This window comes from Triturus cristatus, chromosome 6, assembly GCF_964204655.1.
Source record: "Triturus cristatus chromosome 6, aTriCri1.1, whole genome shotgun sequence".
In the NCBI taxonomy this organism is placed as follows: Eukaryota; Metazoa; Chordata; class Amphibia; order Caudata; family Salamandridae; genus Triturus; species Triturus cristatus.
Window position 1 is genome coordinate 1,496,901,930 of NC_140589.1, and position 24,012 is coordinate 1,496,925,941.

The following is a 24,012-nucleotide window of genomic DNA, read 5'->3' on the forward strand; positions in this document are numbered from 1 at the left end:
GGGAGAGGCGGAAAAGCGTAGGCAAATGTCTGTGATCAGTTCATCCATAGGGGTGTGGGAACCTGGAGCCGAAGCTTGGGCACTTTGAGTTTTCTGCTTTGGCGAACAAGTCTATATGTGGGAATCCATATTGTTGAAGGTAGGGAAGGAGAACTCAGATGGAGTACCTACTATTGAATTTGCTGTCTCCTTCTGCTGAGCAGGTCGGCAATATGATGGTTTACTCCTGGGAGGTGTTCTGCCAGAAGATATATCTTGTGATGGATTGCCCAGTTCCAAACTGCGCGAGCGAGTCTTGACAGTTGGAGAGTGTGTGTTCAACCCTGCTTTTGCACTTAAAACATTGCTGTCATGTGGTCTGTTCGGACTAGGACAGTTTTGCCTAGGAGGTGAGTTTGAAAAGCATTGAGTGCTAGAAATTCTGCTAGAAGCTCTTGATAGTTGATGTGGCGGCTTTTGTGTTTGTTGCTCCATAGGCCTTGTATTGTGTAATCTTTGAAATGAGCACTCCAACCTGTCAGAGATGTGTCTGCTATGAGCACGATTTGTGGAATAGGGTTGATGAAACGTCGTCCTTTTGATAAGTGTTGTAGGTTCCACCACTGTGGAGTGCGATCGGTACGGCCGTCTACCAACACTAGATCGGTTAATTGACCCCATGACTGATTACACTGACATGCCAAGCACTCTTGTAGGGGACGCATGTGAAGTCTTGCATGAGGTAAAGTTGTGATGCAAGATGCCATCATTCTGACTGGTTAGGCTTGGTTGGACTGAAACTGTAGTATGAGAGCCTGAACATTGTGAATTCTGGCTACAATGGGAGATGCTAGAGCTTTGACTGTGTCTAGAGTGGCTCCTAGGTGAGACTGCATCTGTGACGGATGCAGGTGAGATTTTTGTGCATGGACCATGAAGACTAGTTGATGAAGTAGGTCTATTGTGATCTGTGTGTGTTGTAGACAGTTTTGGTACGTGCTCGCTATGATCAACCAGTCGTCTAGATAGGGGAAGACATGAATATGCAGTCTTCTGAGATGAGCCGTGATTACTGCCAGACATTTGGTAAATACTCTTGGCACTGTAGTCACTCCAAAGGGAAGTAATTTGAATTGGTAATGCTTGCCTGCTATCACAAATCCGAGGTATCTGTGATGAGCCGGATGAATTCGAACATGAAAATATGCTTCTAATGATTCGTTGAGCAGTGCCACCCCATAGTATTGTGCAGCCCCTGCAATGAGTTCCTGGTGGGATACAACGTTGTATGGAGGAGATAGCTAGCCTGGGTAAAGGTCTGGATCTTTGTGTTGTAGGACTAATTATATAATCTGTCCACAAATCTACTGGTAAATGTGTTACACACACACACACACCCCCCCCCCCCCCCCAATCATCATCATCATCATCAACAACGTCGTCACCTTGGTGATGCTATAGAGAACCCTGAGGTGATTTGCAAAGGATTTGAAGGTGGAGAAGGAGGTGGTGGAGGGGATGATGGTGGTGGATGAAAAGGACTGATCGCAACAGATTTCCTCTTTAAAAGGGATATTGTAAGGAGTGTCCTCATCAAGAAGCGTATGTTCCAGTCTCAGGGTTAATATATAGTCTCTTTTGCTTTGGGATCCGTTTTCGGTGAAACAATGTCTAAATTCGGATTCGAAGTAACATCTTTCAGTTTCGGCACCAACGTTTTCAGCGCCTGTGCTTTCAGTGCCGGTGTGTGCTTGCCTTTCGGTAAGGAAGATTTCTAGATTGTCTTTTGGCATCAAGGATTTCGGCTCCGAGCTGGATTTCTGTTTGGAACCAGAGGGCTTCGGTTCCGACGAGTACTTTTGCAGACTCGTTTCCGAGCTGGAAGGCTTGACTGGCTGTTTTGGAGCCGGGCCTGGAGGCGGGGCGTCGGAAACGTCGTCTTGGTTCCGACCTTGGCCAGAAGGCAGAGTTGGTGCTGAGGCCTTGTGCTTCTTTTGGTGATTTGAAAGGGCAAGGGGTCTCCTGTTCTCACGTCACCTGGTCCCTGCGGCAGTACTTCGGCGTTGAGGTCTATCTCGAGCTCCGAGTCAGAGTACTGCACGGAGAAGGCTTCTTCCCCCTCTGCCGCTGATCCTCAACGTCTTCTTGACCGGAATCTTCAACGAAGATGTCCGGCGTGTCTTCGATGCTCTGATGCTACATCTCTTGACGTCGAGCCAGACGATCGCCAAGAGTTTTCTTCAATCCAACAGATCTGCAAGCGTTGTAGACTTCTTTCTTGTGCTACGGAGACAAGCACAAGTTACCCACCCTGTAAGAATCAGTGCATGGCACTGAGGGCAGAATTTGAATGGTGTCCGTTCCATCGGTAGAGCTGATGCGACGCAGTTAGGCCCGAAGTCTGTCCACAAAGCTTTCTGATCGAAAAGTAGATTCCGTTGACAGAAACTATACGCTGAGAAGTGGGAAAGTCGTAGAAAATGATACCGTTGAGGGTAGAGAGGATTGCGCGTCAAGGGGAACCAAACGGTTTCGAACCAGAGCGCAGCAATAAACGTCCGAACTTGATGGTGGAAAAAACAATCGAACAATGGAGTGTTACCTCGTGACGTGGAAAGGCTTCTTCAAAGAAAAACAACTTGCAAGCATCCAGACCCAACATTAGATGGCAGGAGCATGTGTATCTACAGCACACACGCCTCACACATGCATCTCCTCTTCCTCTGACGTGTTTTAGACATCAACTTGCTCCTCTACCTCCTGTGATGGTGAATCAGTGATCTGCTTCTCAATGTTGAATGTTGGCGTCTCCTTGACGTTGAACCGCTTAGACAAAATGCAAGGGAGAATTGAAAGATGTAGAATAAAGCGGCTTTTGAAAAAAATGACAAGTGAATTTTGAAGAGAAAAGCCTTAGAAGAAAGGCAGAGTTCAGATTGGTTCTGGAGGCAACTTGGATGTGAAAGCCCAAGGTTTCGCTATCGAAGAAGTTTTCATTTTCAGATCAAAGTTGGTCGGAGTCGAATGGGGTGGAAGCAGGGTGCTTAGTGCCAAGGAGGCAGGTGGTCGGCTCGGTGCAGAGTCCGATCAGCTTGGTGCAGGAGCCAGCTGTTTTAGCTTGGCTTTCGGTGCCGAGGGCGGGGCGTCCTTAGCAGATGGTCGGTGCCTACAAAGGCTTACTGGCAGTAGTGGCATGATAGCCGAAGAGTCCGTCAAAACCAAATATGTTTGGGGAGGTGGAGCAGGTACACTCACTGTATACTGGCCTGAAGTAAAATTGTGTATCTGGAGACCAGTGTCTAGGTCAGAGGCAGTGCCCGACCCAGAGCCATAGATGGTAAAGGACTCCTCAGCTGCAGAGTACTCATGAAGCTCTTCTGTTCAAGTTCAACATCTTGACCAAAGATGTCGGTGTCTCTTCGATCTCTCTGTACTGCATCCCTCTGCAATGCGCCCAAAGGTCCCATAATGTCTATTTTGATTGAAAGGATCGACATGGTTCAGAGTCTGCTTCCTGATAGTCCAAAGACAAAAATAAGTTTCAAACCTGATGGAGGTCAGTTCTCGGGTACTTCGCGTGGCAGCTGGGGCAGAAGTGAAATGGCGTTTGTTCCATTAGGCGCGCATTCTTAGTCTAAGCTGGTTGAAATAAAGAGGAGGCCCGAATGCCGCGATGGCAGCACGTTAAATCGACAGGCGAAAGTTCTGATTTTTCCAGATGCAACGATGGAAACAATACCAACGACAATGGAAATGAACAGCGAATCGAAAGGAACCCGAGACCGTCTAGAACTGGAGCACCACAAAACACGTACGAACCAGATGGCAGAAAGAAAACAAACGAACGGAGACAATGCCCATGTGCATTATCACCAAGAGGAGGAATAACTGTCTCGTGACTCGAAAGACTTCTTTGAAGAAAAACAACTTGCACACATGTAGACCCAACACTAGATGGCGGAAGTATGCAGAGCATGTGTATCTACAGCCACACATGCCTCGAACATGGAGAAATTGCCTGTGATGCAGATCTTCAACAAAGTTGTCCTGTTTGGCTAGTGGGGGTGTATGCGTGAGTGGTGCAGCTAATGGGGTCTTTGGAAATGATGGCAACTCTGTTCTGCATTCCGTCCATGAATTGTCTTGCTTTCTCGCCCTAAGTGCGCCAGGTATGCCCAGACGTGGGTCCTGGGCTCACTGTGCCACTGGAATCAAGCTATCCTGGCTGAAGAGGGGTGAAACCCCAAAACCAGTCCTAGGATGCTGGTTTCCGGTCCAGGGAGGACCTGGCTTGACTGTTCGGGCTGGACTGTTCCCATGAGGCACAGGGTCAAGACTGATTTGCATATGGCTGGGTCTAAACTGGGGTGGCATGGTGAGCGAAAGAAGGATGGATTTAACCCAGATTGCTTGACTGGGGGGGTGAATGTTTTGATTTGTTCTGCATTCCATCCATCAATTGTGTGTCTTTTGCTTTCTCGCCCTAAGTGCGCCAGGTATGCCCAGACGTGGGTCCTGGGCTCACTGTGCCACTGGAATCAAGCTATCCTGGTTGAAGAGGGGTCGAACCCCGAAACCGGTCCTAGGATGCTTGGTTCCAGTCCAGGGAGGACCTGGCTTGGCAGTTCGGGCTGGACTGTTCCAATGAGGCACAGGGTAAAGACTGATTTGCATATGGCTGGGTTCAAACAGGAATGGCATAGTGAGCAAAAAAAAACTATGAAAGATTTAGGCCAAGATCTCTGTACTGGGGTGAATGTATGACATTGTTCTGCATTCTGTCCATCAACTGTTGTTTTTGCAGGCGACTCCGCCTCGGGGTTGTGCCAACAGTTTTGTCTGGTGATCTTACAGCCAGCGGGTATCGCTGTACTGATGTCAGTTGCAAAGGTTGAGTTTAGCCAAGTTTCCGTGAGGAAGAGTAGATCTAGAGCATGATGGTGTAGTCGATCCCATAGCTCCATGACTTGTTTGGTGAGCGAGCGGGTTGAGGATCATGCATGCAAGTGTGGCATGTTGCGTGGGTGGTGGTTGGCCTTGTGAGCCTGAGCGAGTGGCTGAATTATGCGAGTACGAACAAGGGGTATGCCAGGTGCTCTTGGTGCAGGAGAGTGCATGAGAACTTGCACGAGAAGTGTGTGAAAGCTCCGTCCATGTTCTGTGGTGCAGTGTGGCAGACTGCTCCAAGCAGCTACAAGAGTTGTGAATATTGTTCTATAAGGAAGTGATCTGGAATATTCATGATCATAATGACTTAAGAGACATAGCATAAAAAATGCAATAGAAAATAAGCATTTTTGCTACATAAGACGACATGCCCTGATGAAGTGGTGACAGAGGAAATCTGATCCAAGACAATAAGAGGTATGGATGCCATAGCCTGGGAAAAAGGAGGGGGAACACCTAGAGCTTATGACTGAGGTAGGTTTGGGGGTTTCGAGGTTCCCTACTCTAAACATCTGAGGGATGAGAGCTAGGGTGATGCCAGACAGACATAGGAGATGTTCAGCCAGGATGTGGCACCAGAAAAGGCTTAGGGTGGGGGAGTCAGGATAACAAGGGCCCAGAGTAGGGTACCATGTGAAATTCAGCAGAGAGTTGGGTAAAGTATAGTTTACCTGTCGGTGTATTTTTTCAGCTTGAAGACTTTCTGGATTCACTATGCTGTGCATTATTCTGCCATCTAGTGGTTGGGTCCGGAATTGTAATGTTTTTTTTTTTTCGTGGCCCAGGTGGGCGTCGACATACCACCATTTGGTGTCCTTCGTGACGTCGACGGGCTTCCTACTGAAGCTCCCACCTTAGGGCGCCATCTTCGGATTCTTTTTTCTTGTCTTGTGTTAATCCTTCTTTTCTTTTAACCTTTAAAGTCTTATTCCTGTTTTAATCCTTTTCCTCCGGTCTCATCTTTCTGGCGGAGGAGGATGCTATCGCTAGTGGATCCAGAAAGTCTTCAAGCTGCAAAACTACACGACAGGTAAGAAACTATACGTTTTGCAGCGTGAATCTTTCTGGATTCACTATGCTGTGCATAGACTTTGTAGCGGTTTGTTGTTATTGTAGTGGCTGGGTGGAAGATGAGCTCTGGTTACTGAATATGTGATGTAAGACTTTCTGTCCCACTTGCGCTTCCTTGTTCATTTGAATATCTACACAGTAGTGCTTAGTGAACGTGTGCACTGAAGACCATGTTGCAGCTTGCAAATGTCTTGAGTAGGCGTGTCTGCTAGCAACCCAATTGTTGCCCCTTTCTTCCTTGTTGAGTGAGCATGAGCTGCTCCCCCTTTCTTCCTTGTTGAGTGAGCATGAGCTGCTCCCTGTAACGGTTGTCCTGCTTGCTTGTGGCAGCGTTGTATAGTTTGTGCAATCCACCATGCAATGGCATTTTTGGTAATTGGTCGTCCCAAAAAACAGCTGGCACAGGATACAAATAACTGCTTCGTCTTTCTGCACTCCTTTGTGCTCTCTATAATTACTGCCCTCCTGGCGTCCCGTGTGAGTAAGCCCTTTCTGTGCTTGTGGTTGGTTTTTGGAAAAAACTTATTATTTGGATTGTCTGATTGATGTGGAACCGTGACACCACCATTGGCCTGAAGTGTGGGTCTGTTCTCATTACAATCCTATCATTGTGTATCTGAAGGTAAGGCTCTTGAAGTATTAGCGCTTGCAATTCACTTACTCTTCGTAGCGATGTGATAGCTACTTAGAAGGCTGTTTTTAGAGTGAGCATGTGCAGTGTAGCTTTGTGAATAGGCTCAAATGGTCCGTTAATCAATTGAGTTCGAACTACGTGGAGGTTCCATGCTGGTGCTGGCATTCCGTTTGGAGGTGCGATTCTCTTTGCCCCTTCTAGAAATCTTTTAACTACTTGGGAGGTGAAGAAGCTTTTCCCTATTTCTCCTCTTGTGTAAGCCACTATCGCTGCTAAGTGCACTCTTAGGGATGTGTAGCTTAGTTTATTTTGTAGTAGATGCGTTAAGTATTTTAGTACTGTTGATTCCCTTGTAATTTTCCTTTGTAGTTTCTCTAATGCACCATTCAGAGAATCTCTACCACTTTGCTACGTAGCACTTTCTTGTGGTAGGTCTCCTTGCCTCCCTGGGCACCGCTATTGTGCTTGCTGGTAGTTTGAGGTGTGCAAATTCTAGGTCTTCAGGAGCCATGCTGCTAGGCTGAGGCTCTCTGGCTGTAGCACCCTTCCGTCCTGCATCGTTAACAGGTCCCTTCTCTTTGGAAATCTGTGTGCTGATGCTTGCGCCATTTCTACTATTTGTGAGAACCAGGACTGTCTGGCCCACTGAGGTGCTATTAGTATTAGCGTCATTCCCTTGGGACCGATGGTCTGGTTGCCTGGATGTGAAGTGTTGACATTTTGCATTTTGGTGTGCTGCAAATAGGTCTATTTGCGGTGTACCCCACTTCCGGAATAGTTTCTCTATTTCCTGTTGGTTGAGTTGCCATTCGTGGGATGCTGACGTTTGTCTGCTGAGTCTGTCTGCTTCCACATTGCCCTTCCCTGGGAGATTATTGCTAGCAGGTCTATCCTTAGAGGAATGGCCCATGTCCATATTTCCTGTGCTAGCCCTGATAGTGCTACTGTTTGTGTTCCTCCTTGTTTGTTGATGTAGAACATGGTAGTTGTGTTGTCTGTCTGGATCAACACCCTGTTTCCATACAGCTCCTTCTGAAAGGCTTTTAAGGCTAGGAACACTTTTTTCAGCTCTAGGTAGCTGATGCGCTTGACCGCATCCTCCTGCGACCATAAACCCCTCACCTGGAGTCTGTTCATGTGCGCGCCCCACCCCAGCTGGGAGGCGTCTGTTGTTATGGTCACTGTTGGAGTTGGTTGTGTGAATGGTTTCCCCTGTGACATGTTTTCCTTGTTCCACCACACTATTTCCCGATGCACTGCGCGTGTGACAACCACAAGATCTTCCCAACTCCCTGTTGCCTGTGACTATTGCTGCTGTACCCATTCCTGGAATGGTCTCATGTGAAGACAAATGTTTGGGACCAGGTGTATGCATGACGCCGTCATCCCCATTAGCTTGCTCACTGTCGGAGCTTGCCCCCTGCGGTGAAGACGTGTCTCCTTCAGTATTGCCAAGGTTCTCTATTCTTGGGAACACCTTGCCCTGTATGGTATATCTCTGCTCCTAAGAATATTTTCACCTGTCTGGTTCTGTTGAAGATTTTCCCTAATGGATTGAAAAACCCAGTTGGATTAGTGTTTGTATCACCTTCTGGATGTGTTGTTTGCATTGGCTGTAAGAGCTGGCTATTACGAGCCAGTCGTCGAGGTAGGGGTATACGTGTATCCCATGCCTCATTAGGTGAGCTGCTACTGCTGCTAGGCACTTTGTAGACACCCTTGGTGCAGATTTGAGTCTGAATGCTAGAACTGCGAATTGGTAGTGAGTTTGGTTGATAACAAAGTAGGTGTGTGTTCTTTGTTGATGGGGGATGTGTAAGCACACGTCTTTTAAGTCTATAGTTGCCAAGTAATCCCCCACCTGTATTTGGGGTATTACCTCTTGCAGAGACGTCATTTTGAATATTAGTGTCCTTATGAACTTGTTTAAGAACCTTGGGTCTAGAATGGGTCTTAGTGTTTCGTCCACTTTTCGTATGAGGAAGTATGTAGAGTAGACCCCCTTGTTCCTTTCCTTGTATGGCACTATTCTTATTGCCTCTTTGCTTAGTAGTTCCTGCGCTTCTAATAGCAAGAGCGAAGGTTCCTTTGCTGAGTGCACCTTGTTTGGAGGTTGTTTCTTTAGCTCTATACAGTAGCCGTATTGTATGATGTATAGTATCCATTTGTCCGTTGTGACCGTCCTCCATTCCTGGAGAAAGTCCCTTATCCTGCCTTCTACTGGTGTTATATGTCCGAGGAACTGTTGGTTTTGTAAAATCAGGTTTTAGTTTTGTCTTCTGTTCTGATGCCCCCCTAGAGGTGGTGTTAAGGTGGGCGTTTGCCTTATGGCGAAGTCACTTGGAGTTGGGTTGTTGCCCTCCTATCCGTGCCTGTCCTCGTCCGTTTGAGCAGCCTCGAAAGGACTGGCCTTGTGGCAGGTACGGGCAGTTCTGCTGCTGTTGTCCCGGCTGCTGCTGCCCCTGGCCGTTTCCTTGATAACCTTGTTGGAAGGCTTGGTGCAATGTACTAGGTAGGCTGCCTTCCCTACCATTTGGCCTTCATGAGGGTGTACCCCTTCTCATACCTCTGAACTGCAGTGGTCCCATGGACCTTGCTGTCTCGTTGTCCTTCTTGAGCTGGGTCAAATTGTCGTCAACTGGCGTTCCAATAAGTTGCTCTCCGTTGAAGGGAGACTCCAGGATGTTGTTCTGAACCTCCGGCTTGAAGCCTGAAATCCAGAGCCATGCGTGCCTTCTGTCACCCCAATCATAATTTGCCTGCTGGATGTCTCTGCAGCGTCCAAGGCCGAATTCGAACATGTGTTCGCCATGTTTTTCCCTTCCTCTACCAGGTGGGCTACCCTTTGCTGGTGCTGTTCTGGTAGTAGTTTTAGGAGTTGCCCCACTTCCTCCCAGTGTTGGTATGCATGCCTGTTGATTAGAGCGTTTGAGTTGGCGATGCTCCATTGAATCGCTGCACTCCTTGTCTGGAGGTGGTCTGGCATTTGTGGGAACATTGGTCCTCTTCCCAGCCGCTGCGTAGTTATTGAAATCGGCTGGCACTGATCCCTGAATGAATGCAGGGTCTTTTGAGGAGTGTTTGTACTTCTTTTCTGTCTTACATACAGCTGGCTCCCTGAAAGCCTCCCTCCCTGCCCTGGTCCACCACACTAGGGAGCATGGGCAGGAACGGACTCCTTGTTTGTAGGCGTAACAGTTTCCAGGAGAAAATATGCCTTGGGCTTCTCCTCCTCCAATTTTACAACTTATGTCTCTGCAGCCATTTTAAACACCATATGATAGACCCCTATATCGTCTGGTGGTGAAGGCCTCGAAGGGTATGTGTCTGTCCCTTCTTCCGCCAATTCGGCGTCGAGGTCATGCCAATCCAAGTCTTGCGCCTCCGAGGAAGTCAAGTCCTGATAGGTGTGCTGATCTTCCTCGCCTTCGAAGTAATGCAGGCTTCGGCGGGATGGTGTACTAGCTCATCTTTTCGTTGAAGTCCTTCTTTCGCTCCAGGATGGTACCCATTTCGGCCTTGAGCCTCCTTTTCTTTCTCTCCATCTCGGCAGCTTGTTCGGCTCAAGAGTTTAAGCGCTGCGCTTCGAGGTTGTCGAAGTCTAAGTAGTCGTTGACCCTTATTTTCTCGGCATCAAGGTGTCCTTTTCGGGGGCATCCTTCGACGACCTTGATTTTTTGTGGGTTCTCGCCTACTGGGAGTCCTTTTCGAAGGATCCGCTAGGCTGTTTGTCCTTGGGTGCTGTTACTTTTGCCGAGTGCTTCGACGGCAATGCTCCCTTCGAGGACTTTGCTTCACTCTTATGATTGTCGCTCGAGTGTCTGTGGGTTGACGACTCTTACCTCCTGCGACGTTTTCTTTTAAACTTCGATGACCGTGCAGTCCTCCGGTCCTTCTGCGATGTGGTCCTCCTCTCCACTGGAGAGGCCCAAGTTTCGGAGCGATGGAGGTGGCCCCTGCCCTTGCATGATGTAGTTTGCCCTTCTCTGCCTCTCTCTTGCTCTGAGGGTCCTGGGTGTGAACGGCGAGCACGTGTTGCAGTCCTCGCTGTTGTGATCGAGCGGCAGGCAGAGGTTGCATACTGGATGCTGGTCCTTCTGGGCGTATTTGTGGTGGCAATTGGTGCAAAACTTGAAAGGTGTTTTGTCCATCCCCGCACTCAGGGAGCCCCCTGTGTGTGCATTTTCCATCGAACGTCGAGATCTCGTCTGAAAATTCACCCCCCCCGCCCCCCACAATCCGCCCTCCCCCACCCCCCACAATCCGCCCTCCCCCACCCCCGTCGTCCCGGTTGCCTGACCTGTAGTCGGGATTGAAATCTGTGCTTTTCTTCGATTTTCTGCTATTATCGTTGATTCTCTCTCCAACTCTCTGGAACTCTTCAGTAACGATTCAGACCCAACAGTGGAAAAAAGAATCTGAAGCTTGAGACCAAAGGTGGAAGCTTCCGGAGGAAACTAGTCGACGTCACGAAGGACACCAAATGGTGGTATGTCGATGCCCACCTGGGCCACGAAAATAAAAAAATAAAAAAAGAAAGACTATAATTACAGACACAACCACTAGATGGCGGAACAATGCACAGCATAGTGAATCCAGACAGATTCACGCTGCAAAGCTAGGGCCCAATGGCATATTTGAAAAAAACACAAGGACAAGTACACAGTTGGGCAAGTCCAGGCATCAAAAAAAAAAAAAAAAGAATGACTACGCCAAATGGGATCAAGGGCATTATTTTAGAGAACAGATGCCCAGCGTAGATAAAGGCTCAAGCAAGGTTAAGGGGCCCAGTAGGAGTCCTGGAAATTATAGGAGACGTGGGCTGTCCATCAATGTCACCATTTACTTTGGGGAAAAAAATCCTCAAGGATGGCTATAATAGAAACTTACAATTTTGCAATGAAACACACATAAATCCCATACATATTTAGTTAAACTAATCTGATTCCAAGATGTAACGAATACCACTAACAGATGCTGTGTAAATAAGATATTTTAAGTACATGTCAAGCGCTCCTGAAGTAGACACATTATTTTTGTTCCCTTTAAATTGTAACTTAATGAATAGGTATGGTGCACAAGAGAAAAGTGACATTTACTTACTGTAGATTCCAAACTGGCCATCATCTCTCAGGCACTCAAATTCTAGAGGTTAAAGGAAAACAAATACAATTTAATTCCTGTATTTAAGACATTCATCACAAAACAGTACTCCAGACTTTGAAGATTTGGTTACATGGTTCTAGAATCAGAATCACCATTGTTTGCAATTCTTGCTCCTAATGTGATGGGTCAGGTGGAACGATTGAATAGGTCAAGAAAAGCACATCCAACATATTCATGTACGTCATCTGAGGCTAGTTAGGGGTTGCAGGCTAGAACCAGCTCCTCACGGAAGGTGTCCAGTCTGGCAGTTCGGGCTGGACTGTTACCATAGGGAGCAGGGTTAAGACTGATTTGCATATGACTGGGTATAAACTCGAATGGCATGGGGAACAAAAGAGACCATGGATTTAGGCCCAGATCTCTGTACTGGGGTGAATGTTTGACATTGTTCAACATTCTGTTCATCAATTGTTCTTTTTGCAATTGTCAACCCAAGTGTGACGGGAATGCCCAGAAGTGGGCCATGTGCTTTCAATCCCAGTGGAGTCAAACTAGCCTGGTTGAGGAAGGGTTGAACACAAACAAGTCCCAGGATGCTTGATCTGGTCCAGGGAGGACCTGGCCTGGCAGTTCGAGCTGGAATGTTCCCATAGGGAGCAGGGTCAAGACTGATTTGCATATGGCTGGCTTTAAACTTGAATGGCATGGGGAGCAAAAACGCAATGAATTTAGGCCATAGATATCTGTACTGGGGTGAATGTTTGACATTGTTCAACATTCTATCAACTGTTCTTTCTGCTTATGATGAAACGTGACACATCTGGGTGTGTGAGGGCCACTGCTCCCGAGCAATCAGATCTCTCTATCTGGTTTTTCAGATAGATAACCACCAACCAATTTTCTGTTACACTTTCTTTGATAGGAACGCATACTCTTTGGATTTCTGTAGCCTGGTTGGGAGCTGGTATGCTGGACCTTTATACACTGCTAATCCTCCCTTTTTGTATGGTAATACTTCCACTCAAATAGGCAAATGTAAGCCCAACAGCCCTGTGCCCATTTAACACCCCTATCCAACCCACCCACCTGCAGTCCTACTAATATTTCCCGTCAGCTTAGACAAGGCGGAAAATGTATGTTTTTTTGGCCAATATGGTGAAAAACTGGTCAGAAAAGAAGCTTGTAAATTCCAGGGCAAGCAGTTATTCCCCAATTAAGGGGGAAACTCGTAATGGCTGAATATTTCAGCGGACATACCAGCCAAAAACTAAATTCCAGGCCACTTGTATCTCTGCTACAAACTCCAGCCAACCCCTAATGATGCTCTAGGTGTTATTCTCTTTGAGAAGAACAATTTCAAAATAAAAATCAGGAACCACCAAGCAACCTTCCTCTGGTAACTACCGGTTGAAGTGAACAATTTATTAACAAGAAAAATGTGTGGTGGATTAGAAAATTCTCTTTTGAACCTCTCTCCTCTTGTACCCATCTCCTATAAACAGCAACAGAAAAGTTTACAGCAAATTAGCCATGGTAAAAGGTTATTCTAAGAATTGAGTACCAAAAAATGAAAATTGTTCAAAAGAAATGCTAACAAACAAAACGGGGTCTGACAATTTTATCATGTTCTTAACTTTTTGAAAAGCTAATACATACAATCACAAAAGAAATTATTGTGAACGTTATGCTGAACTATCCCTTCAAAAAGAACTGGAAAATGTTTGACCAGAAATAAAAGTGTGGCACTAGTGAAAACATCCCTAAAATGTTCACCTTTTAATAGATTTGGGCTAGTAGTCTGCAACTTGAACTATCAGTCATTTTGCGCTGAAACTTCTGGAGCCTCCGGAGAGGAGTTCTTCTTCTGCATAAAGATTCTGATGGTATGTCTAAAACCACTCAAAAGCTTTAATATAAAGTCACAGAGCACAACTTAAAATAACTCATACCTATATTGTGTACAGTGCCACAAGGAGAAAACAAAGATTGTAAAAGGCACAATGTGATGTGTCTGATCTGGTGTTACCCATACAATGCCTCCAGAAAGTCTAGACAACAGTTATGTATGGATCAATCAATCAAAGTACTTGTAAAGCGCTCTACATACCCGTGAGGGTCTCAAGGCGCTGCGGGAAGGGGGTGCCACTACTGCTTGAAGAGCCAGGTCTTAAGGAGTCTTCTGAAGGTGAGCAGGTCTCGGGTCTGCCGTAGGTGGGTAGGGAGGGCGTTCCAGGTCTTGGCAACGAGGAAGGAGAAGGAGAAGGATCTGCCGCCGGAGGTCATTCGTTGGATGTGGGGGGCGGGGGCGAGGCAGGCGGAGCAGAGCTGGCGGGTGGGGGTGTGGAAGCTGAGTCTGCTGTTAAGGTAGGCTGGTCCGGTGTTTTGGAGTGCTTTGTGTGCGTGGGTGAGGAGCTTGAAGGTGATCCTCTTGTCAATGGGGAGCCAGTGTAGGTCTCTCAGGTAGGGGGGTGACATGGCTGCGGCAAGGGACGTTGAGGATGAGTCGGGCGGAGGGATCACAGGGGAGAACAAAATTACCGTTATCTAGCATTGCCCGGATGAAAAACCTTGGACACCAAAACAATTCTGAGTAAAGTACCTGACTGAACTGCAAAAGGGCACACTAAACTGTGGTTTCAATGAACCAACAGAAGTTTACTATCATTATGTCACCATGCTTTAAATTACAGGGAACTGGAAAAAATGCAAAAGAAAGCCTGAGTGACAAAAGGCACGCTGGTGTGAAAGCTCTCCACTTCTACTTTGCCTATAAATCTTTACTTAACTGCTGGAAAACCATTTCTCCTGATGGCAATTGTCGATAAATACATTAATTGTGCTTTGTGGTAAACATGATGGAGAACTAGATGAAAGTAGCAAAGTAGAGCATCGGTAATGAAGTTAATAATTGTTGAACCGCAACTTCCAACCAAAAAAGGTTGGATGGAGCTTTGGAGCTAGTGGTAACAGGTCAGATCCATGGGTCTCACGCAAACATTGCAGTAAATATTGATTGGAAGGCTAGTTAGAATTAACAGTTAATGAAAGCCATCCTCTGGTCATATGTCAATCTACTTGAAGTGCAGCGTTTTGCCACAAAGTACAAGTTACTGAAGAAAATTATCTTGGAGTTGAATAGAAGGTTCTAAATGTAGAGTACAACTAAATGTAGGGCATGACTATGCAAACTGGAATAAGTGGCATGAATGCTAACTTTTCCATACAGCAGGCTACAGAAAAAATAAAGTATGTCTGCAAATTAGATGCGGTTGCCTTCAGAATCCACCCAGCAGTCCAGGCTCCACACCTAAGCAATCAGGCAGATCATATAGGGGCACATGCACTAGGTGGGATCCTTTTAGATAAGCATTTTTCCATATGTGATCTTCAACAGTACCTTCTCTGGGCTCTGGTACTCTGTAAACAAACCTTGCATGTTGCAACTTGAATGCCAAGTAGTGTATTTCACAATGAAAGCAGTCTTAGACCACTGTATGGCCACCGTCATTTCTCTATCGTTTGAATGCCACACCAACCTTACTTTAATTGTATTTAATGAATCCTCCAGCTTCGCCTTCTTGATCCTGTTTGTCAACGATTTTTCTCCATTTTTGCTCAATGTCCTCTAATACATAATACAGAAAGCACTTAAAAGCCGATTATACAGCGCAGTGCATGCACAAACGGTCCACTTTGACTGCATTTTTATGATGTGAGAAGCTGCGATGGATATCATGGTAAAGCCGAGGCATTATAGGAATACTTTGCTGGGAAGCCTATCGGCAAGTGGGTGTCCTCACGTGAAGTGTTGACAGCCATCATAATGTCTCTATCCTCATACTGGAACAAGAAATCGTAGCGATAGGAGCAGTTTGTAATGTTGCTTTTACGGCATTGTCAGCAATGGAATTCCCTGCAACGTGTATTCCTTTACGTTGATGATATAAGGTGTGAAGCACATGAGTGTCACAAGCATTCGTTCAGCTTAGCAACCTGTCCCCAAAGCTCTTAGTACTTTATGGTGTACTCTTTAAAATCTCTGAATCCATTCTGGCTCCAGCAGTGTAGATATTTGTTGTAAGACTGTTCACAGTAATATGAATCCCACACAATGAGTGTGGGGAATCCAATATCCGTATTCTCAAATGCCAGAATTAGAGCTCTGACAACTACTTTGTACAATCACCTTATGACTGCGTGTCGGTCTTTTCAGGTGGGAATTCACCATCCTGTATTCTACCCTTAACGACTGTGCATGCTGCGGAGTTTTGGTGTTTTGTCCCTACGGCAGGCTGTGCAGAACCAGCAGTACAAACTATGTATTCATACTGATCAAGATGCATGACTTAATTAGGCAGAGTGTATTAATTTTCAGATTGCAGGTATGCTTGTGTCTGTCCTGTAGAGTCAAATCTGTGGCCTACATCGGTTGCAGTAAGGGAGTTGGCCCACTGTATCCATCTTGGGGGTACTGCTTTAGCGTTGGGGAACGCTGGTTTCGTGACTGCCTCGAAGGCCAGCACTGGAGTCACAACAATTATTAGTTTCCTCCAAGCCAATGCGTGCTCACCAAAGCAGTTGGTACCGCCGTCAGAATCTTTTAAGTCTGCATAACACATCTCAACATAAATGTGATCTATATACGGTACAGTTTCTCCTTCGTTGAATATAACTTAAGTATATCCTGATGCACTCCCAATTATACATATCAATACCACAAACCTGATGATCCGTGTGTATAAATGTTTTGAAGCTATCCTCTCAGCTTGTACTGAATGCAACATGCATGTGTTCAGTGCTCCAGTGTGTGCTTGAGAAGTCTGGACGAATCAAGTCGGAGAATGGTTTCACCCATTCTGCTTAATCTGGAATGTATATTCTTCCAAAATTTAGGAATCCGGATATGGATTGATGTTTCTTCAATGTGTTTGGTGGTTGTAAAAGTGCACACTTCTTTAGGAAGTGTGTCACAAGGCTTTTGCATTCACTTGACTGCTTGTGTCTCAGAAACAGGACAATAAGTTGGGCAATTTTTGATTTTTTAAAGTTGAATTTGTAGACCATGTGAGCAAATCCCAAAAGGATTAGTTACTTACCTGTAATCCTAGTTCTCTTCCAGGGGTATCCTCATCAAAGTCATAAGCATTAGAATATTCCCGCCCATGTGCGGGATCCCGGAAACAGTATATTATATGTGCCCCACATATATATATCCATACATACATACCTATATGTATACACAAGCAACTGCAGCCCATAAACCCTAGAGCTGAACCATGCTGTAAGTCATTTCCACTACACATAAGAAAATAGCATTATAAACATGAGAAACAACATTATGACTTATTTGGAAACTGTTTTAATGCTTAGAAAACAGCAGAAATTCTTAGAAAACACTGAAAGCATAGGAAGCTCCCAGGCTGCATTGCAAATACCCAGTCTAAAAAGACTGAAAAGCTAACTCATAGCTGCATAGCAAAAAACTGACACCGTGCCTTTAAGGCACACCTGACCCCCACCTTCCCATCATGCCTCAGGGGTGGCAGTTAGGTCAGTTGTTCTTTGCGGAGACTGAAAAGTCATGGCACAAAGAAATAATAACCTCTGAAAACTATCACACCTTTGCCCGGGGAGGCGGGAGGGTTGCTTATGACTGATGAGGATACTCCTGGAAAAGAACTAGGATTACAGGTAAGTAACTAATCCTTCTCTTCCAGGGGATCCTCATCAATAGTCATAAGCATTAGAATAGAATAGCGAGCCTCACCTCATCCCCCTGCGGGCAAAGGAAAGAAAAACAGAAGGAACAGTATGCTCAGATAGACCCAGCTACCCAAACAGGTTCCTCAAGGAGGCTTGGCCTACTTGGGCATCCGCCCTGGAATCGGATTCGAGGCAGTAGTGCCTGGTAAAGGTGTGAACCGATTTTCAAGTGGCCGCCTTGCAGATCTCTGCCATTGGAACGTCATGCAAGAAATCTACTGTGGCCGCTTTCCCCCTAGTAGAATGAGCCTTAGGGGCCAAAGGTAAGGGCCTTTTCGCCAGCTGGTAGGCTAGGGTAATGCAGGAAACAATCCATCTGGAAATGGATCGTTTAGCCGCTGGGAAGCCTGTTCTCATGGCGCCATAGTTGACAAACAGCTGATCCGTCTTCCTAATGCTTCTGGTACTTGCCAGGTAGAATTTAAGTACCCTCTTGAGGTCTAAGGAGTGGAGCGACCGCTCAGCCGGGGTCGCTGGATTCGGGAAGAAGGATGGCAGAGAAATGGACTGATTAATATAATTATAAAAAAAATCTTTATTCGGTTATATAAAAACAATTATAACCATAAAAGCACAAAGAACATATCATCCACAATAAACTCAATATATAAGATTATTTAGGGTAACAGGAATTTTTTCAGCCAAGATTTGTTCTATGATAGTAGATACACTTTAAAAATGTCACAACAGTTTTTGTGATCAATATAGTATTCAAAAATTGTAGGTGCAACATAGCAGGGCGACATCGTCTAAAACCAAGAATTCTTAACATTGGGGTTAGCCATAAATTACGGTGCTCAGCGTAAAACTTGCAAAATAGAACAGTGTGCATTGTTGTTTGAACCGAAGTTTCATCACAGGGACACGCCCCTAGAACCTCTTTCTAGGCATTACATTTGGGGAAGGCTACGAGCCTGTGAAAGATATTCAATCTAAAACGTGTCAACAAAAAACGCTCAAATTGCGAGTCGACATAGGTCAAGTATGGTTCAATATACAAAGTGGTCGCGACTATCATGGAGTGTTGAACAGATGTCTTACTTATTTCTTTGGTTAGCCGTATTTCTTCCAAATGAGTGAGAGCTCTTATTTTTAGCTCTTTCTTTGAGATCTCAGACATTATCTCAGGGTTAACATAATATTTGGACAAACCCAAATCGATAAAAAACTTTTTTTACATACAACAGCCACTAGATTTTCCCTGCGTTCTCCAGAGACATGCAATCTGCAACAATCTCCTTTGTAAGAGAATTTTTTGGTGATGTCCAGATACGGCGCCACAAAAGGAGAGGTTGAATTTTTGCCAAATCCTCAATGTGGGCCATACCAAGTTCAGCGTGGCAGGAAAATGTAGATACTCGTTTAGGAGTCATCAAGAGAAATCTCATAAAAGTATTCTCTGCAACTTGCAGCACAGTCGTGTTTTTGTGCCCCCCACAAGCCTGCCCCGTAGAGTGCGATTGAATGGCACTTCGCTGCATAGATGCGGAGCAATTCTACGGGTGGTCTCTTTCCTAATTTCTGGGAAAATTTTATGAGGGCCATTATTGCACGTAAAAGATGATGTTTACGAGCTTCAATGGCCGCTTTCCAATTAAGTTTTTCATCGATCATAACTCCAAGATACGGGTATTGGGTAGTAGATTCCAGTCTCTTTATCTAGGAAGATGGAGTTTGCCCTTTTCCTATCCCTTCCTGCCACCATCACATAGGTTTTTTTTATATTTATTTTGAGATCCAGGGTGCCCATAAACTTCGAGTACCTGTCTAGGGATTTCTGCAGTTCTCGCAGGGTACGCGCTAAAATTACTGCGTCGTCCGCATACAGAAGCGCTGGAATGAGGCGATCTTTTGTTTGGGGGAGGTCAAGGGCCCCTCTCAACATCTCTACCTCCAGACCATTAGTGTAGAGTGAGAAGAGGAAGGGGGCCAGGACACAACCCTGCCTCACGCCGCGTTCCACCCTAAAGGACTCGGATAGTTCACCCTGTGTTCCAAAACGGACCCTGGACGAGGCGTTGAGGTATAGTGCACGAAGAAGGTTTACCAGGGCTGGATCTATGCCCATCTCAATAAGTACAAACCAGAGCTTTGAATGGGAAACAGTCAAATGCCGCTGTGAGATCGACATAGACCATATACACTCTTCCTTCTTTTGCTGTAACATATTTTCCCATCAATAGGCTTAAATTCAGTGCCTGTTCTATTGTACCAAAGCCCTCCCGGAAGCCAAACTGAAAAACAGATAATATGTTATGATCTTCTGCCCACTCCTGAAGTCGCTGCAAAACCACCCTGCCCAAGACTTTGCCAAGAGAATCCAATAATGATATTGGCCGATAACAAGACCCCTCCTCTCTATTTCCCTTCTTAAAAATCGGAATCATAATTGATTGTGTCCAAGTTTCAATTAACCCGTGGTTCATTGCCGCGTCAAACACCCCCTTCAAGATTGGCGCCCACAGGTCAAGTTTAAATTTAAAAAAGTCAACTGGTACTCCATCTGGTCCGGGGGCTTTTCCAGATTTACTTGCTTTAACAGCATTTATAACTTCGTGTAATTCAAAGGTTAGGGGAATCGGAAATAAAACTTCTTGGGGACTATCATTCGTCTTCTCTGATGGGTCCACTGATTGTGTTTTGCTGAACACTTTAGAAAAATGGTTTACCCATGTTGGGCCATCAATCGCTACTTCGGCTCTTGGCTGATCAGAGCTATCTGTCAGGGAGTCTTTACTATCTTCCAGAACAGCTCACCATTTTTAGCCTGAGAGCTCTCGTATAATTGATCCCATAGAGATTTTTTTAATTCCGGTTTCCTTTTTTTGCAGGCTAAACGGTATGTCCTCCTTAAAATGCAAATTTCCCCTTGATCTCTTACAGGTTTTGTCAAGGCTTTTTTTTAGGAGTTTATGGGCTAAGGTGCATTCATGGCTAAACCACCCCCTTTTCTCGCCCTTTTCCCCTTTATTAGTGCGTGTTAAAAGGTATTTTACTTTCTCCAGAATTATGCTAAAATTATACAGCAGTTCTGTTTGATTGGTATCGCTGTCTAAACATTTCCCAATGGCGGGATATACCGCCTGAACCACCTTGTTGGTTAATGCTTCTGGTTCTATCTTGCCCCAACCTATGGCAAAGCCATTTAGTTTTGTAAGGTGAATATTATTCTGGGCAAGAGCTGTCATCATCATATATGGATTAAATTTCCCCACATCGATGGTGAGATTAAAAGCCAAGGCTGCATGATCACTTAATATATTATTTATTAATCTAAAGCTCTGAGCTTTACTTTCCAATATAGCTGAAACCAGGAAATAATCAATTGTCTCCCACCCCCTGCCCAAGTAAGTAGCCTGTAACTGGCCTGATAAAATATTTATTTTATTTAGAATCACCAGGCCTAGTTCGGACATCATTTCGTTGAGAAAATCTCCTAGCTTTGTATGGCTAAAATGAGTCACATGATTGTCTATTTCTTCCCCCACCCCACAGATATTGCTATTTCTCACGCCGCAGGGGTGGTGGTTAAAGTCGCCACCCCAAACGATGCTTGGGACTTCTGACCCTTGTATTTTTTTTTATCAGGGTAAGAAGTTTGTTACGAAGAGCCCCAAACAAGTCTAATCTCTCACATTCTGGGAGGTTATCGTAGAAGTTTACTAGAAAAACTACCCCCTTCCTTATAAATGTGAGTTTCAATATCTGATAATTAGTATGGAGTCTAAGAGGGGTTACCTTTAACCCAGGTATGGTGTTTTTTATAAATGTCGTCAAGCCCCCCTTTGCCCTACCGTGAGGGCCTGCAACTGCCGCTGAGAAGTATGTTTTATAGCCCATCAGATATTGTTCATTGGTGGACCATGTCTCTTGTAGACAGATTACGTGAAAATCTTCAGCAAAGTCCATTAGGGACCCGTCCGTTATTTTGGGGCGTAGACCCGCGATGTTCCATGACATAATTTGTAGTGTGGTGTCAAGTTCTCTTATATCAGAGCTTTTGTTTATATTAATTACTTCCACCACAGGGGGGTTCTCTAGAGCTCTTAATTCTACAGACCCCAACTGTCTAGGTAGTTCGCTACAGATATTCCTCATTGGGGTGGTATCTAAACCTCCAAGCTGTGGGGGATTTTGTACTATTTGGGGACTAACATTTTCTATTATTAGAGTATCCGCATTTTCAGTTGCATCATCAGTGACATTAAAAGGAGATTGGCATGGTTCTATTAATTTCCGTGATTGTACATCTCCAGAATTAAGTCAATCTACGCCTTCCAAACCATGCAAAACTGCATAGGGATTAGAGGTAGGTATGTTAAACCTCTGATGTGTATAGGAATAGTTATTCCAATGTGCTGGATTTGTGGCCTGACATAACTGGTGATTATTATTCGGGAACCTTCCACTTAACTGAGGATTAGAAAAGTGATTACGGGGGGCTTGATAGGAGGAATGGTGATCTACTGCCCTCCAATTAAGAGAGGGATCTTTTATGGCATGGGATTTAGGATGGGAAATCAATTCTCTTGGATAGAAGTAGTTGACAAAATGTGTGGAGATTGTATCCTCCCCTCTAGCTTCATACCAATCGCCTATGCATCTGACCGCTCTGTGATCTCTAAAATTTATAATTATCACGTCCCCCTTCTTTTCTTTTGGTCTTGTTCCTACCCAACATGTGCGTCTCACCATGAGAATTTCTCCGTTTATATGAGCAGGGAGGGGTGTATTGTGGGTCAACCAATAAATGGTTTTATTTTTTAACGCATAAAAGTCCTCCCTTACGCCCTCTGGTAATTCAGGAACCCCAGTCAGGATAATCGTGTAAGGGGCTGATTCTGGGGGTAAGTCCACTCTTCTACTTGCCGGAATGTGTTGGGACTGAGGTAACCAATCACTATTCTCTTGATCTTTTGTAACCCTTTTCCTCGCATTAGCTGTTACCGAGGAAATAATAGCGTTTTTACTTTTTAGGTCTTCAGTTGCCTCTTGAAAACCAAATTTGGTACTGTTTGCCACCTTTTTCTCCCTATCCAATTCTTTGCCGTTTATTGCGTGATAGGTTCTGCCTGAATCTGTGGTTTTATTCAGTAATGTTTCCGCAGATTTTTCCCCCGGCGCAATGCTCAATGTCGTCATGTTATCAATAGGTGGGGATCGCATTGCCACGAGAGAAGAAGGGGTTTGTTCAATAGTACTACTTTTAGTGTAAATGTTTAGCAGTTCAGAAGTAACTGAGTGGTTCCTTTCCATTGGTTTACTTAAATCGTCCAGGTGTAAATTTATTAATCTAGACCTTTCCAAAAGTGGAAGTAGAAGGGATTTAACCAAAATCTCTATTTTGGTAAGTAAGTCGGCCATAGTGTCATGACTAGATGGTAATCCTAAAGCATTAATGCTTGAGGAGGGGTTGTTTGTTGCTACAGAGCCTGATGTATTCGGGTTTTGGGCTGAGAATTTGGCCTTCTTTTTAGCCAAAGATGACTTAGTAAAAATACCTCGTCTCTTTCTTACTGATTGTCTTTTTACCACAGGATCCACAATCAGCGAGGGAGAAATGGCTAAGTTCGGTGAGTCTGATAGCCCTGACACCGTTAGGCTGCTTATATTATCAGGGGAGGGAACCAAACCTGGGGAATCAGCCTGGGACATATTTTTGTTCGTTCCAGACATGGAGTGGGGTTTAGAGGTTCCTGCACCCCCATTCACCACATCTGGGGAAAGTGCTTTACCAATCGTACCTAATGAGGAACGCTTGCCTGTTAGCAAATCTAAAGATAAGCGTTTTTCTGTGTCCGCTATTTCCTTCTCCAAAACGGTAGTTACACGTTTGAAGAACTGGTCGATCGTTCCTGACACTGGACCTTTAGAAGTGTTAACTGTTAAGGTACGAGGTTTATCAGCGTCTAGTGGCATCTTAATGGACTATATAGAGAAAAAATAATTACAAAATAAAGTCCAGCTTTACTCTAATAAAAACATAAATGTCCACAATATACGACAGCTATAGTCAAATGCACGGAAAGTACTCTCACCAAACGAAAAAGGTTAGGGGGGTGGCTCGTCCCGTCCACGATCGTCCTCGGACGGCCTTAGACGGCCCACCCTTTGCCCAGGCTTCGCCCCGGACTACGCCCCGCACGCGTCCCGCTCACGCGTTCAGGGGCGAGAGATTAACTAGCGGGAGGAGGAGGGGCCGGGAAGAGGCACCAGGTGTGTGGTTTACCAGCAGTACAAGGCACCCTGGTCCTCGCAGTCCCAGCGGTAATTCAGCGCAGCCTTCAAAGGTTTGTTTGCATCACAAAGTTCCAACGGCTCCGGCCACGTTAAGAGATGGTTGTTAAAAAATAATATCCGCAGTCTACGCCTACGAGGACTGATTAATATGAAAATCAGACACTACCTTAGGGAGAAAAGATGGATGTGCCCTTAAGACCACTTTGTGCTGGTGAAAAACTGTGTACGGCTCTTTAGTACACAGAGCCTGGATTTCGCTTACTCTGCGGGCC

General features: G+C 45.3%; 1 protein-coding gene across 2 annotated transcripts in view; it reads right to left on the bottom strand.

Moving 5' to 3' along the window:
• The window catches only part of GPCPD1 (glycerophosphocholine phosphodiesterase 1), a 701,876-nt gene that overhangs the window by 555,244 nt on the left and 122,620 nt on the right, over positions 1-24,012 (bottom strand). For both annotated transcript variants that reach the window (XM_085612626.1, XM_085612627.1), the window contains exon 6: positions 11,735-11,776. In XM_085612626.1, coding sequence (XP_085468752.1) covers positions 11,735-11,776 — 42 coding nt within the window. The remainder of the gene's footprint in view (positions 1-11,734; positions 11,777-24,012) is intronic.